The 14,145-nt window shown below is 33.7% G+C and overlaps 5 protein-coding genes across 5 annotated transcripts; 1 reads left to right on the top strand and 4 right to left on the bottom strand. All coding sequences in view use genetic code 12, as the record gives it.

Moving 5' to 3' along the window:
* Positions 1-496: 496 nt before the first annotated feature.
* NAP1 (histone chaperone) lies at positions 497-1,750 on the bottom strand (the record flags this gene model as incomplete). Its single annotated transcript, XM_049408407.1, has 1 exon — positions 497-1,750. One exon carries the CDS (start codon positions 1,748-1,750, stop codon positions 497-499), a length of 1,254 nt encoding a protein of 417 aa, XP_049262292.1.
* A 559-nt stretch (positions 1,751-2,309) lies between these two features.
* Positions 2,310-4,736, bottom strand: PXA1 (ATP-binding cassette long-chain fatty acid transporter; the record flags this gene model as incomplete). Its single annotated transcript, XM_049408408.1, has 1 exon — positions 2,310-4,736. The coding sequence occupies one exon, from the start codon at positions 4,734-4,736 to the stop codon at positions 2,310-2,312; it is 2,427 nt and encodes an 808-aa protein (XP_049262293.1).
* Positions 4,737-7,439: 2,703 nt separating this feature from the next.
* J8A68_004449 (uncharacterized protein) lies at positions 7,440-8,185 on the top strand (the record flags this gene model as incomplete). Its single annotated transcript, XM_049408409.1, has 3 exons — positions 7,440-7,479; positions 7,539-7,668; positions 7,744-8,185. The coding sequence occupies 3 exons, from the start codon at positions 7,440-7,442 to the stop codon at positions 8,183-8,185; spliced, it is 612 nt and encodes a 203-aa protein (XP_049262294.1).
* A 945-nt stretch (positions 8,186-9,130) lies between these two features.
* Positions 9,131-9,922, bottom strand: SDH2 (succinate dehydrogenase iron-sulfur protein subunit; the record flags this gene model as incomplete). The annotated part of the gene is made up of 1 exon (XM_049408410.1): positions 9,131-9,922. The coding sequence occupies one exon, from the start codon at positions 9,920-9,922 to the stop codon at positions 9,131-9,133; it is 792 nt and encodes a 263-aa protein (XP_049262295.1).
* A 1,141-nt stretch (positions 9,923-11,063) lies between these two features.
* J8A68_004451 (uncharacterized protein) lies at positions 11,064-13,412 on the bottom strand (the record flags this gene model as incomplete). Its single annotated transcript, XM_049408411.1, has 1 exon — positions 11,064-13,412. One exon carries the CDS (start codon positions 13,410-13,412, stop codon positions 11,064-11,066), a length of 2,349 nt encoding a protein of 782 aa, XP_049262296.1.
* Between the last annotated feature and the right edge of the window lie 733 nt (positions 13,413-14,145).

The following is a 14,145-nucleotide window of genomic DNA, read 5'->3' on the forward strand; positions in this document are numbered from 1 at the left end:
TGTAATTAGTGACATATTTGTCTTTAGAAGGAAATTAGTTAGGGAAATTTCGAAGTTTAGGATTATTTTAGATGATGGTTTGGCTTTATAGCTTAAAGCTGAGACAGTGACCACAACTTTAAATAAACCATTCTTTTGATCTCCGTCTCTAACCGATAAGGATCTTCCTAGAAGTATATAACTTATGCGGCGTTGCTTCACTGGATTTACACTAGAGTTTACTTCTCCCCTCTTTCGCATAAATGATTGTGTTCAAACTTTATAGTTTCTCTGCTGTTACACACAAATTATTGTGTTCATGCTTTATAGCTCTTCAACTGTGTTGATCCAAGCCCCTTGCTTGGGTTGATCATCGTACGATATTGATCACATTCAGGAACGGATAATATATTTATCTTTACTTTCATATCTATAAAAAACTACCTAAAACTAAAAAGGTTGACAATAAAAGAAAACGACAAAATAATAAAATTTACAGAGAAAAGCACCCAATCAATTATTGCTGTTTACATTCAGGTGCTGGTTGTTTAGGCTGTCCATCATCCTCGTCATCGTCATCACTATCAGAATCACCTTCTTCTTCGTCGGTGAATTCTTCACCTTCTCCGAATTCTTCAGGGTATGCGAAATCAACAGCATCACCTGAAAACCAATCAATAGCACGTGGAATCAATCTATCTTTAATTTCTTCACCTAATTGGTAATCCAATTCTAATCTTGCTTCTAAATCTTCATCTTCATCTTCAATTTCTTCTTCTTCACTTTCTTCTTCATCTTCTTCAGATTCTTCCTTATTAATCTTTGGTGGTTTTGGAGGATCAAAGAAATTAAAGAATGATTCACAAGGAGTCAATTTTTCAATAGTTCTTGTTTGTTTAGTAGTTTTATTTCTTTGTTTTCTTCTTTCAATATTTATAGTGACGTTATTTTCCTTCGATTTCCAATTAATTTCACAACCATCAGCATGATCATAAACAAAATCACCACTATATCCTAATTCAGCTTGGTAATGATAAGTCTTGGTTAAGATTTGGTTGGAGAAGAATTCATTATCTCCAAATTCAAAGATTAATTCGAATCCAGGAGTAGGTAAATATTCCATACGAATATCTCTTAAATATTGTAATACTTCTGAATCTCTTTCAGTAATTGTTTCGGAAACAGTAGTTAAGTTTTCTAAAGCAGTAAGCCAGAATCCTGGGATACCTTTAGTATCGTCTTCTTCTTCTTCTTCTTCTTCTTCTTCCTCTTCTTCGTGTTCATGTTCGTGATCACCTTCACATTCTGAATGATCATGTTCTTCTTCTTCTAAAGCCTTACCTTCTTCAATTTCTTCAGTAGTTGGTTCTAAATCACCTACAATTATCTTTTTTCTTTGTTCATACAAAGGTTCATATAATTTAAAGAATTTCTTTTCTAATTCTAATAATTCTTTTTGAAATTCCGCTTCTAATTTCATTTGATTTGCTTGAATAGATTTTAAACCATAAACTCTATTCTTAACTTTTTTAGGTAAAGTTTCAACATAACCAGAAGATTTACCAACTAAATCGCCTAATTTACCTTGAATCATACTTAATAAAGCAGGATTATTAGCTAATTGTCCAACATTTTCTTCATTAATTTCTTCAATAGTTGATACAGTTGGTGGTTGAGAACGTAAATATGAAGTACCTACAGAAGATGGAGTATTTTGAGGAGTTGGTGCCTTGGAGATATCACCGTTCTTCTTCTTGATTGGTTCAGACATTACTATATTTGAAGATTGATTGATTTTGTATGTAAAGCCAAAAAGAATTAATAAAAAGAGAAATTCAATTGAAAAAAAAAAATCTGAATTCTTGAGAGCCCATCTGTTTAATTTAATTTCCTATAAAATTATTATGATGTGTGTTAAATATTTTTGTACACCCAAGAGAGCGTGTCTTTTCTTAAAAATCACCACAAAAAAAAAAGAAATTAAATTAAGTGTGAAAGGTCGTGTATCTTGTTACCATAATTTAAACGATTAAACGATTTGAATTTCAATCTCCGGGATTTACTCTCTCTGTCTCTCATTCCATAATAGAAAAAAAAAAGACATAATAGGGGAGAATTTGGTTGCAAAATATTTAAACTAACAAATCAAACTACGTATCACTTCTTATCTATCACTGGCTTTTTAACAACCAATTTGGTAATCAATACACTACTACTAAGTAATAGTGTTACTCCTGTAAATATGCAAATTCCGATACATTAAACAAATATATATATATTTCTAAATAAAATCAAAAGCAAGAACTACTAGAAAGTCTACCTAGGCTGACTTAAATAGCTGTAATCTTTGGTTGTTCTACTGGTAGTATAGCCAGACCATTCAATTCTAAATCATCTTCATTTACTCTACCATCAAGATATAATTCAATCTTTTCTTTTCTTTCTTGCCATTTTTCAGCTTGAGATAATTTATCTTCAATTTGTTTAATTTCATTATCAATACTAATTAAATTTTCTTCACTGGTTAAATCATGTAATTCCCATTTACCATGTTGTAAAATTTCCAATACAAAATCATGATATTTCATTAATAATGGACGATGACTTAAAGTTATAAATGGAATTTTTTTCAATTTTAATAATTCAAATAAATAATCTTCAACATCGGTACTAACAGCATTGGTACTTTCATCTAATATAACTAATTTAGGATTCATAAATAATACTCTTGCAATACTCATTCTTTGTTTTTCACCTCCACTTAAAACATCTTTCCAATCCTTTATAACATTAAAATTACCTTCACGGGTTAAAAGATATTCTAATTTAACTTCACGTAATATATGATATAAATAATCATCATTATATCCCATTTCTAACATATCAGTATCAGTATATGGATAAATAATTTGATCACGTAAATTACCAGTAGTAAAATAGGTCTTTTGAGGTAAATAGAAAATATCATCATCATTTGGTTTTGATAATAATCCACGATATAATGGCCATAATCCAGCAATAACTCTTGCAATACTAGTTTTGCCACATCCATTTGCTCCCAAAATTAATAAATTCTTATGATTCGATAAAGTGAAATTTAAATCTTCAATTAATGGTGGATTTTCAACTCCTTTAGAACTTGGAATTATAATTGGAATATGTTCAAATCGTAATCCTTGTAAATAATTCGATTGAATTGTACCATTAATATCTTTAATACCATTCTTAGCTCCATAATCAAATCTAGGTGAATGAGCATTATGCAATTGAGTCAATAAATTGAAGACACGATCAGTATATCCAGTTAATGTATTAACATCTTTAATAGAATACATCAATCTAGAACCAGCATCTGCAAGGGATAATAATAATCTTTTGTTAATAATAAATTGTCTCATATTTCTTCTTTCATTTACATTATCAACTGGTTTTTCTTCATTATTATCACCACTACCAATAATCTTCCAAAGTTCGTCAAATATAACTGGTAATCCTGAAAATATATATCCCCAAGCAGACCAAGTATATTTCAATACATAATCTTCTAAAACTCCATACCAAAAACCAATATTATTTTCTTTATGTAAATGTTTCATCAATTTTTCAAATTCTTCATATAATTTAAATTTTTCAATTAATGATCCTTTATAAAATCCAATTTCTTCACAATTTGTCATAAGATTAAGGTGTTGATTAAAATAAACTCCTTCTAAATGAGCCTTTTGGGCTGATAATTTCCCAAATGATGGAGTAGCTCTTTTCAATAACATTGCCGTGGCAAAATAATTCACGGCAATACCAATAATTGCACCAGTACCTAAATTATCTCTTAAATAAACCGAAAAGAATACTAAATCAATAAAAGGTTTACCCATTGATGAAAATAATGAACATAATGAAGAACAGAAATTAGTAATATCGTCAGTGATATATTGATCAATATTGGTGATTTCTTGATTATTAACTCCAACTTTATAATATGCCATTGTTTTATCTAAATACATATCATGAATATATCTTGTTAAATTTGTTCTAAACCCCAATGATAATCTACTATCCAAATATTTTATAGCAGCATTAGTATATGAAGCAGGAAAAGCAATAAGTAACCAATAAACCAAATCACGCAGGAATTTCCTTCCATTAGCAGAAATTAAATTCTTAACTAATTGACCATCCAATTTTGCAATAATTAATGATAACCAAGTTCTAAAAATCAAAAAGAAACATTGAGCTAATAACAACGCAGTATTTTTACATGAAAATTTAGGTATAAGGATTCTCCAAATAATAATCAATTGATTTAAAAATTTCGAATTAAACAAAACCCCTTTTTGTTGTAATGTTAATATTTGTTGATTCTTCCGAAAATTGATATATAAATATTTATCAGCAGCATAAGTATCATTATTCGGTTTTGGGATAATGATCCTGGTAAATTTCCCCTTCCCTTTGGGGATAAAAATCTCTCGAGATCCATTTTTTAAAATTGTTGAAGATTGTCGAATTAAACTTGGACGTAATAATTTCTTATTAATTTGTCGTTCATTATATCGAGATATAATATTTCGAATGGTGAAATATGCTCCAAATCCAACCGTACTAATTAATGTCCCCAAGAATAATATAACGGGTCTGGATTGGAAATTGATCGTAAGCCGATTCTTTTTGAATGTGGTTACAAATTCATGAAGTAATAAAATGATATTTTTAACATCTTGTTTATTATATCCAGCTAATCGAGAAATATTTATCATTTCTGAAGGATTTTGTCTGGAGAATACGGAACTTGATGATGTGGTCTATATTATTTGGGTAAATGTTGGTTAGTATGTAAAAATCAGATTGTAAAGAAGAAAAGAAGAAATCAGAAATTCAAGATCAATATTTGACGAGGGGGATACTTTCTTCTTTATAAACTACAATCAGGAGTAATGAAGTACGGAAAAGGAAAAGAATAAAAGAAGAAAAAGTTTTTCGAAATGACATTTTGTGGAGAAAGACAGAGGGGTGAATTTATGCGAGCAATAAAACAAACAAAAAAAAAATAAACGGTTGCATTTTTCCTTCGGACTATAATATTCATACCGAATCAATTTACTAAGGAGATAACTGCTACAAAATGCTTCTCTTCTAAAGCTAGCCAGTATCTTCCTAGATGATTCCATATCTTCAATCAGCTATTCCAACCATAATTCCTTCGAAATTTCAATCGGTATAAGATCCAATCCACAAAACTACCGGTCATCATAAATTTCAAATGCATATGATTTTCTTACAACTTCATATGATTTTTTTTGGTGATATTGTCGTGACACGGGCGTGGCCAGTCGGTGCGAACCAAAAATGACTCGCGGCAAAACCTTGATAAAGGCCCTTTCCAGTCATTAGGCTTGACATATGACCTATTTCAAAAATTTATCTCAACAATTCCTAAACTACCNGAACCAAAAATGACTCGCGGCAAAACCTTGATAAAGGCCCTTTCCAGTCATTAGGCTTGACATATGACCTATTTCAAAAATTTATCTCAACAATTCCTAAACTACCCTTAATTCGTTATATGTGATATATGGACAATATTTTGTATGACAACTTTGTGGTTGTTGTATACAAATTTTTGAAGTAATTAATGGTATTAGCCTTGATAATTGTTGACTCATGCGACTATGATTCGCACCACTGCGAAAAAAGAATCATGCTGAATCATCCATGATGATTACTTATTCAGAGAGTCGCTCACAACTGACTCATAAATAAGTATCTTTACAGGATATACCAACCATTGCGGAGATGTCAACCATTGAACATGTCAGGGTATACTTGGTATAGGTTGTATTATAACAGTCTTAGAAATGTGATATAAGAAATTTATTGTGTTCGCTTTCTGTAGAATTGTTGCAAAAAAATTGTTAAATTAGTTAATAGTCTGCAATGTGAGAGAAATCACTTCAAATAAAATCATTGTCGGTTGGTCAAAGCTGGGGAAATCGTCATCTTGTATCAACACACCTGCATCTAAGGAGTTAATGCATCTTTCTAGAATTGGAAGCAATTCATCTAGTAAACAAGGTTTAACATTGAATCGTCGAATGATACCCATCTTAACATTACTACAGTAATAGCTGTACAGAAATACGTCTTCGTATAGAGGTGCAATAAGAGCTAATGTTTTGTATTATTTTCCCAGAGGATCACATTTTCTGAAGTGCCCTGAATGAAGAAGTCTACACTTCTATTTAATTGAACACCATTACTTGTATTGAATTATTGAATTACGATTTAATCGAACAATATTTATTGAAACCAAGTCATCTATACGACCATCTCGTTCATATCAATCTATAAAGGATTTTATGATTTCAACGGACAGTACTTATGGATGAGTCCAGTTTAAACTTCAAAGATCAAGGCAAACTCCGTAAGCATGTCGTCTCTTCACCCATTCATCTGCCTTGTGATTTGGCCGTCCATGTCCAACTTGAGCTTCATATTTTAATGTTGCCCATCTCACAACCTTTTTCCAAAGAAAGTACAGTCCTCTCCTTGATGAGCGAGCTGACCACAAAATCCCAATATGCGAGCCTCGAATCAATCATTTCACACTAGATCAAGCAATTATATTCAGGCTTATGAAGAATCCATCTACCACTTCTTTCCTTTTAATTGTTTAGAAATACAATTCTTAAATTCATTAAATTCTTGACCACATTTATCTTTACTCATTGTGGCATAATTATTCAAAACACAATTACCATATGTCATTCCCTGTTGAGAACATTTAGCAGATGTTTCAATTAGTCTCTTGGCTGGTCTGATCTTTGTTGCTGTTGATGACATGGTGTTTGATTACAGTGTGGAAGCTGGAGAAATGGATGATGGAAAACTATTTTTCCACAATTTTTTCTGATTTGGTATAGGAATTTTTTTGGTGAGAGATCTGCGTTAGATAGGCTTAAATAAGAGCTTAATGATGGATGGTTCGAACCACATGTAATGTTAACATTAACGAGGATGGCTTACCTCAGAAGTCATAGTCATCCATGCCAAACAATATTTCCGAGGGATTTTCTCGACATCTCGAGGCAGCTTTGGTTACCACTTTAAATTAATCACAAATTAAACGCGAAAAGTTAAATTGAGAACTGGCTTGAAATTATTTTTTAAGTTGACTTTTACATTTTTACAGTTTTTTTTTATGGTGAGACCATTTCCGTAATTTTGATTATATTTCCGTTCTTTTAGTGCGTGATACAATTTACACACAGGTTCTGAAATGTTCATTTTTTGAACTTTTAGGATCGTCGAAAAAAAACAAATGCTTTGATTTTTATTTACCACTTTCTTTTCTTGTTTTCATCAACAAATACATCCAATTAAGCTCAAATTAAGCTCAATCAATCAAATAAAGTGATTAATGTATCTCTCTTAAGGTCATAGAATGTTTAAATTACCAATTTATGTCGAATAGAGGAGAATTTTGGAAAATTAAAAATGTATGTATTTTATAATGGTTGTAATTTGAATGATCCCGATGTTTTTAGATCAAGTCATTAAAGCCGAATTACCTGATGTGTCGGTTTTTGTTCAAGAGTTGTTTGACATTGTTGCATCTTCTCTTATTCATTCTCCATGTGGTGACCATAATACTAATGCGAGCTGTATGAGATTTTCTAATGGGACACGCCTGTGTTGACATCATTTTCCAAAAGAATATCAAGAAAGGACTATCATTAATGAACATGGTTACCCCGTATACAAAAGAACACGATCATCTCCTACTACAACTGTCATTGTTAATCGTCTTCCTATGACTGTTGGTGCAAATTGGGTAGTTCCGTATAGCCCTGCCTTGACTTTATTATTGAATGCTCATGTTAATGTTGAAATTTGCAACAACACTACCGCTATCAAGTATCTTTATAAATATATGCATAAGGGTACAGATTCTGTAACTGTTGCAGTAAGTGACAACGATTCACAAAACATGGATGAAGTTAAATCATACTTGAACACCAGGTTCCTTGGCCCTCATGAAGCTCTTAACCGCATTATGAAGCAAAAAACACACGGTAACTCTCCTTCAGTTTCGAGGTTAGGTTTACACTTACTTGGTGAACAATCCATTATGTTTGATGAAAACATGACAAGAGAACAAATGGAAAAAATGTTGAGAAACCGGAAGAAATCTATGTTGGAGGCGTGATTTGTTTATAATGAGAATGCTAAATTGGAAATTGAGAAGCTTGAAAGCAGAAATCCAAATGAAGAAATTATTGACGCCGCGAAAATTGATGAATACCGTCATGCTCTCACGTTAACATATGATCAATTTCCTTTCTATTATAGTTTTGCCAAACCTCAGTGGAAAAGAAGAACAAATAGCAAACCTGCAATCGGAAGGATTCCTTCGTGTAATAAAGCTCATCAACTGGAAAAGTGGTGGTTACGTTATCTACTCACAAGGGTTCCAGGAGCTACGGGTTTTCTGGATTTGAAAACGTTTGAAAACGTATTGTATGACACTTTTAAGGATGTTGCTGTGGCAAGAGGCTTGGCTGATAACGATGAAGAATGGAAATATTGTTTTCAGGAAGCCATCGCTTTTCAAGTGGGTATTACGTTGCGTAAGTTATTCTTATACGCATATATGAATAACTTACGCAACGTAATACCCACTTGAAAAGCGATGGCTTACGCAACGTAATACCCACTTGAAATATTCTCACCTTAGATATTTGTTACTGTTTGTTGTCATTTTTGTTAGTGTTTATTGTTATATTAGTTATTTATTGTGTATTAATTCATTTGTTCTTATTAAATTTTTTCTTTCACTCAACCCTTTCAGTCAACAGTGAGCGGTGGGCCGCCTTTTAGGCAGCCACTTTAGCTTGTAAATATATAAATAAATTATGAAATAAATATAAACAAAATAAGAGAAAATTACTAACTAATAAAAAATGGGTCTCAGTAAAAACACGGATTGCTCTCTGACACTACCAATGCTCCTTTCTTCTTGAAAGTTCCTTTTCTTTGAATAAATATCACTTTTTTGATAGGACCTTACTCCAAAAGCTTCTTCTCATGTATTAAAATTATTCTTATTCTTTTTTTTTTGAAGTTCTTCTAAACAACACAGTTGTTAGATAATCTAATCAAAAGCTAACATCTTTTTAATTTCAGCAATAGCCCTACCTGGATTCAAAAACTTTGGACAAGTCTTAGTACAGTTCATAATAGTGTGACATCTATACAAGGACATTGAGTTTTGTAACATAAGCTTTCTGTCCTTAGTATATTCATCTCTAGAATCAATCAACCATCTGTAGGCTTGCAACAAAACTGCTGGACCCAAGTATTGTTGTTGATTCCACCAGTAAGATGGACAACCAGCAGAACAACAAGCACATAAAATACATTCATACAAACCATCTAATTTGGCTCTATCTTCAATACTTTGCAAGTTTTCTCTACCATCAGCTGGTTTAGTATCTCTTTGTAAATATGGTTGAATGGATTTATATTGTTGGAAGAAAAGAGTTAAATCAGGAACTAAATCTTTGACAACATACATATGTGGTAATGGATAAATCTTGGAATTCTTAGCAGTATTAGTATCTATACGACATAAACAAGCTAAAGTGTTATAACCACCAATATTCATAGCACATGAACCACAAATACCTTCACGGCAAGATCTTCTGAAACTTAAAGTAGGATCTTGTTCATTCTTGATCTTTAAAAGCGCATCCAAAACCATAGGACCACACTTGTTTAAATCAACTTCAAAAGTTTGCATCTTTGGTTGAATATCTGGAGTGTCTGGATTCCATCTGTAAATTTGAAATTTCTTTATTCTTGGAGCATTTTCTCCAGCAGCAGTGGCTAAACTTCTTAATCCAAATTTGAATTGGTTATTTTGACGAATGATTGACTTAAACATTATTAATTAAGATTATGGGAATGACTGTAGGGAGTATAACTTCAATGAAGAAAGAAAGAAAAAGTTTATAAGCAGAATTTTTTTTGGGGAGGATGTGTTTTGTTTCTGTATAGAGAAAACTGACCGAAAATTCTCCGGGACGTTGGGGGGAGGTGGGAAGAAAAGAAAAGAAAAAAGGGTAGTGTTTTACAAATTACTGATTGATTATTGGCTGGAAAAAACAGTGAATAATGCTATTTTACGCATCACGTGATATCATTCTCCAGAATTTTTTTTGTAAAGCATATTTTCCTATATTTAAAAGGGATGCAGTTTTAATGGATACTTTTAATTGTCTGCTCCAGGACGAATAGTCAAGTTAATATATTTACGCTAGCTATGGCATCTAGTCGCTCATGCTAAACCTGTCATGAGCAAATTGATGTCTGGGGGGAAGATTATTTTCCTCGAAAAATATTTTCACGGAAATGGATCAAAGCAAGCGATGATTTCCGGGGGAAGAGACCAAGTCCGAGACTACAACATTGGCACCTCTGCATTTTTAATGTTGGAGAAGATTGTTGGACTTTGGTTAACAAAATATTGATGTTCCCGGTTTTCTAGAACTTTCCCCATTCTCCTGAGTTTCTTTTACATTATTTTTGTACCCCTAGTTACTACTGTTGTTGCTGGAAATTTCAGCCAATAGGAACAACGCCGGAGATTTTAGGAACAGAAGGAAAAAATTGGATGAATTGAAATTTTAGCACAAGTCCTTTTTCCGTTAACCAAAACATTGGCACAAGCATTTTGCAACAACTTCAATGGCCACCATATGATGCTTTAGAGGTCGAAACGGGACCATCTGACATTCTCACTAGTACTCAAAGTTTGTCAATCTAATTAACAAATCTCCTTTACTCTAAAACTACAAATCTTTCAAATTATGAAGATTAAGTAAAATTCAATTTTACAAGTAAATGTTATATAAAATACGAAAACAATATCAAATTTTTAAAACTATATAAGCTAAACAACGCTAAATGAAAAACAACGAGGATAAAAAAACGAACAAAACATCTAAACTTTTATCTAAAGAGTTAGGTATATGAACCAAAAAAAACTCCAATCACTGTCAATCAACTATTCAAGCCGTAACCATTTACTTAGATTGAGGGAATTGTTGGACAATAGCAGCCTTACCAGTAAGGGTAACAGTGAAACTAGTTAACTTGTCGTTATCAACGAATAAGGTGTAAGTACCTGGGTAGACCCATTTGTTACCTTGAGTATCAGCTTGAGCAATTGAACCTAAAGTAACAGTAAATTCAGCATTTTGAGATTTCTTTGGAGCGATTTGATGTAATTTGGTGTAGTCAACCAAAACCTTGTTAGCATGTGGACCTGGACCAGCAGTAGTCTTTCCGTATAACAAAGCAGCAAAATCAGAAGTAACCTTACCAGTGTTCTTGATGGCAGCAGTGAAGGTAGCAACAACACCTTGATCAACATAAGTATTGTGAACAGAAGCAATAGCTTGTTGAATGTTAACGGATTTCTTGTCAGATCCAACTGGAGAAGCCTTGAAGGTGGTGTAGTGTAAACCGTGACCGTATTCATAAACTGGTTCTTTGTTGTACCACATGAAAGTTCTACCTGGGAAGCTTCCGCTTGGTCTAAGAGACATATCAGTCATTGGAACTTCATCAGCATATGAAGCTGGGTATTGAGTAGTAGTCAAACGACCAGCTGGAGCATACTTACCAGAAATGACATCAAAAATAGCTTTACCACCACTTTGACCTGGGTAACCAGCATAAAGAATGGAGTTAACATGCTTGTTATTCTTAAGTTCAGTATCATCAATTTGACCAGCACCGAATTGAACGACAGCTAATGGTTTCTTTAATTCAGATAATTGTTTAACTAATTCTAATTGGTTACCTGGCCAGGTAATGGATTCACGATCTAAGGCTTCGTTTTCAATACTGTTATCAATACCACCTAAGTAAACAATAGCATCGGCATGCTTAGCAGCATTAAGAGCTTCACTGAAACCAGCAGTGGAAGTAGTGTTGATTTGAGTACCAAGAGCATAAGTGACATGGTAATCGCCTTGAGCACCTTGTAATGGAGAGATCAAGTATGGAGCGACACCAGCGTAATCACCTTGCATTTGGGTAGTAGCATTAGCCCATGGACCAATAACAGCAACATTCTTAATCTTGCGGTCGAATGGTAAAGTACCATCATTCTTCAATAAAGCAAGACCTTCAACAGCAGCTTGGTAAGCAATTTGTTGAGCTTCTGGAGTAGCAACATCATTCCAACCTAACTTTCTGTATGGTTGGTTTTCTGGATCATCGAAGTAACCTAATCTAATCAATGTAGCATATTGACGAGTTAAAGCAGCCTTAAGTTGGCCTACGTTAATGGTGTTGTTCCCAAGAGCATAACCTAAGTTTTCTGGGTAAGTGGTACCACAGTTAACATCAACGGTAGCTTTAAGAGCATCAGCGGAAGCACCGGTCATGTCTTCAGCATACATGTGTGGATTCCAAACGTTGTAGATAGCATCACAATCAGAGACAATAAGACCATCTTGCCAATCGTAAGAGTCTCTTAAGATATCCTTCAATAAGTACTCATTTGCACAGGCTGGAACACCGTTAACAGCATTATAAGAACACATAACAGAAGCAGCTCTACCATCACGGACACAGTGTTGGAATGATGGAGTATAATAATCAGAAAGATCTTGTTCACTAATGATAGCATTGTAACCTAATCTGGAGTGACCATCCCAACCTTCCATATCATAACCAGCAAAATGCTTACAAGTGGCAGCCATCTTAAGTTTATCGGTGTTGTCATTATCTAAACCACCTTGGATACCTTGAACTAAGTTGTAAGCGTATCTACCGACTTGAACTGGAGCTTCAGAAGCAACTTCTTGACCACGACCCCATCTAGAGTCTCTGAATGGGTTAATGTTTGGAGCCCAACCATCTAAACCGTATCTACCAGCATTGTTGAAAGCTCTAGCTTCGGTGGAGATAACATCACCGACTTGCTTATACAAAGGATCGTTGAAAGCACCACCCATTAAAATTGGTTGTGGGAAAGAGGTAGCATGTTGGAATTCACCACTGGCAGTAAAGTTAGCTCTGTCAATACCGTGAAGAGCTTCTTGCCACCATTGATAAGGTGGAAGACCTAAAGAAGGAACACCTGGGGAAGTATTACCAGTGTTGGCAATTAAATCTTCAGTGGTGAACTTTTCAATAAGAGCTCTAGCTCTTTCATTTGGACTAGCCCTTTCATTACAAACCAAGTTGTCCTTTAATGGACCATTCTTACAGTCTGGGAAGGTGTAATTATCTAATTGAAATAACACGGATGGTAATTGAGGGTTTGCTTCAGTGTTATAATCTGGGGAAGCTGGTGGAGTAAGAGCATTGGTACCGAAAAGCACGAATGCAAGGGAAACTAATAATTGAATTGGCAACATCTTAGAAGAAAATCTTTGAAGATACTTGACTGATGAAAAATATAAAAATTAATTGAAATTAAAAGGATGTCTGGCGGGATTTATATACTTGAAAAGTTGGGGCGGGTCTCCATATTCTTCCATACTGAAAAGAGATTGATTTGGGTCGGAATGGCAAGTTCCAGACTCGGAGCAAGCATCAGATTCCAAAGAAACAATCAGAGTGAAGCTCGAGTCTGGATTGTATTCTCCTCAGATGTGTTCAATGGTTTGTTGATTGTTAAATTTCGACCGATTGACGGAAAACATAGGATCTGTAACAATTTGCGACAACCGGTCTAGAATGGGGAAATCCAGTGTTAGAATGTGAATAAAAGACAAAGACAACAGGCTTAGATTCCCCACATAACAGGATTCAGTTGCCTTCACTTGCTGAAATGTGTTTTGTAATTATTAGTACATCCGGTGCAGTGTAAAGTATACCTTTGTAAGTGATTTCCATTATTAGATTTGTTGCATTATTCTCAAAAACAAAAACAAAATCGCAACACTTTAAAAAATAACAAAATTGAGATATTTTTTAAGCCACGCAAGGTACCAGATCCGAGAAATTATGTTGACCCCTCGCATAGTTTATCGGTTTTCAATTTGAGCATTCCCCCATATAGATGTGACTCTGAGAAATGAAACAAGCTCTACTTTTGACATATTTTTTTGGTCAAGGTAAAAAGGTACAACTGTCTTAAGCGTGCAA

This window comes from Hemisphaericaspora subhashii (genome assembly GCF_019202705.1).
Source record: "Hemisphaericaspora subhashii strain CBS 10753 chromosome Unknown scaffold21, whole genome shotgun sequence".
Classification (NCBI taxonomy): Eukaryota; Fungi; Ascomycota; class Pichiomycetes; order Serinales; family Debaryomycetaceae; genus Hemisphaericaspora; species Hemisphaericaspora subhashii.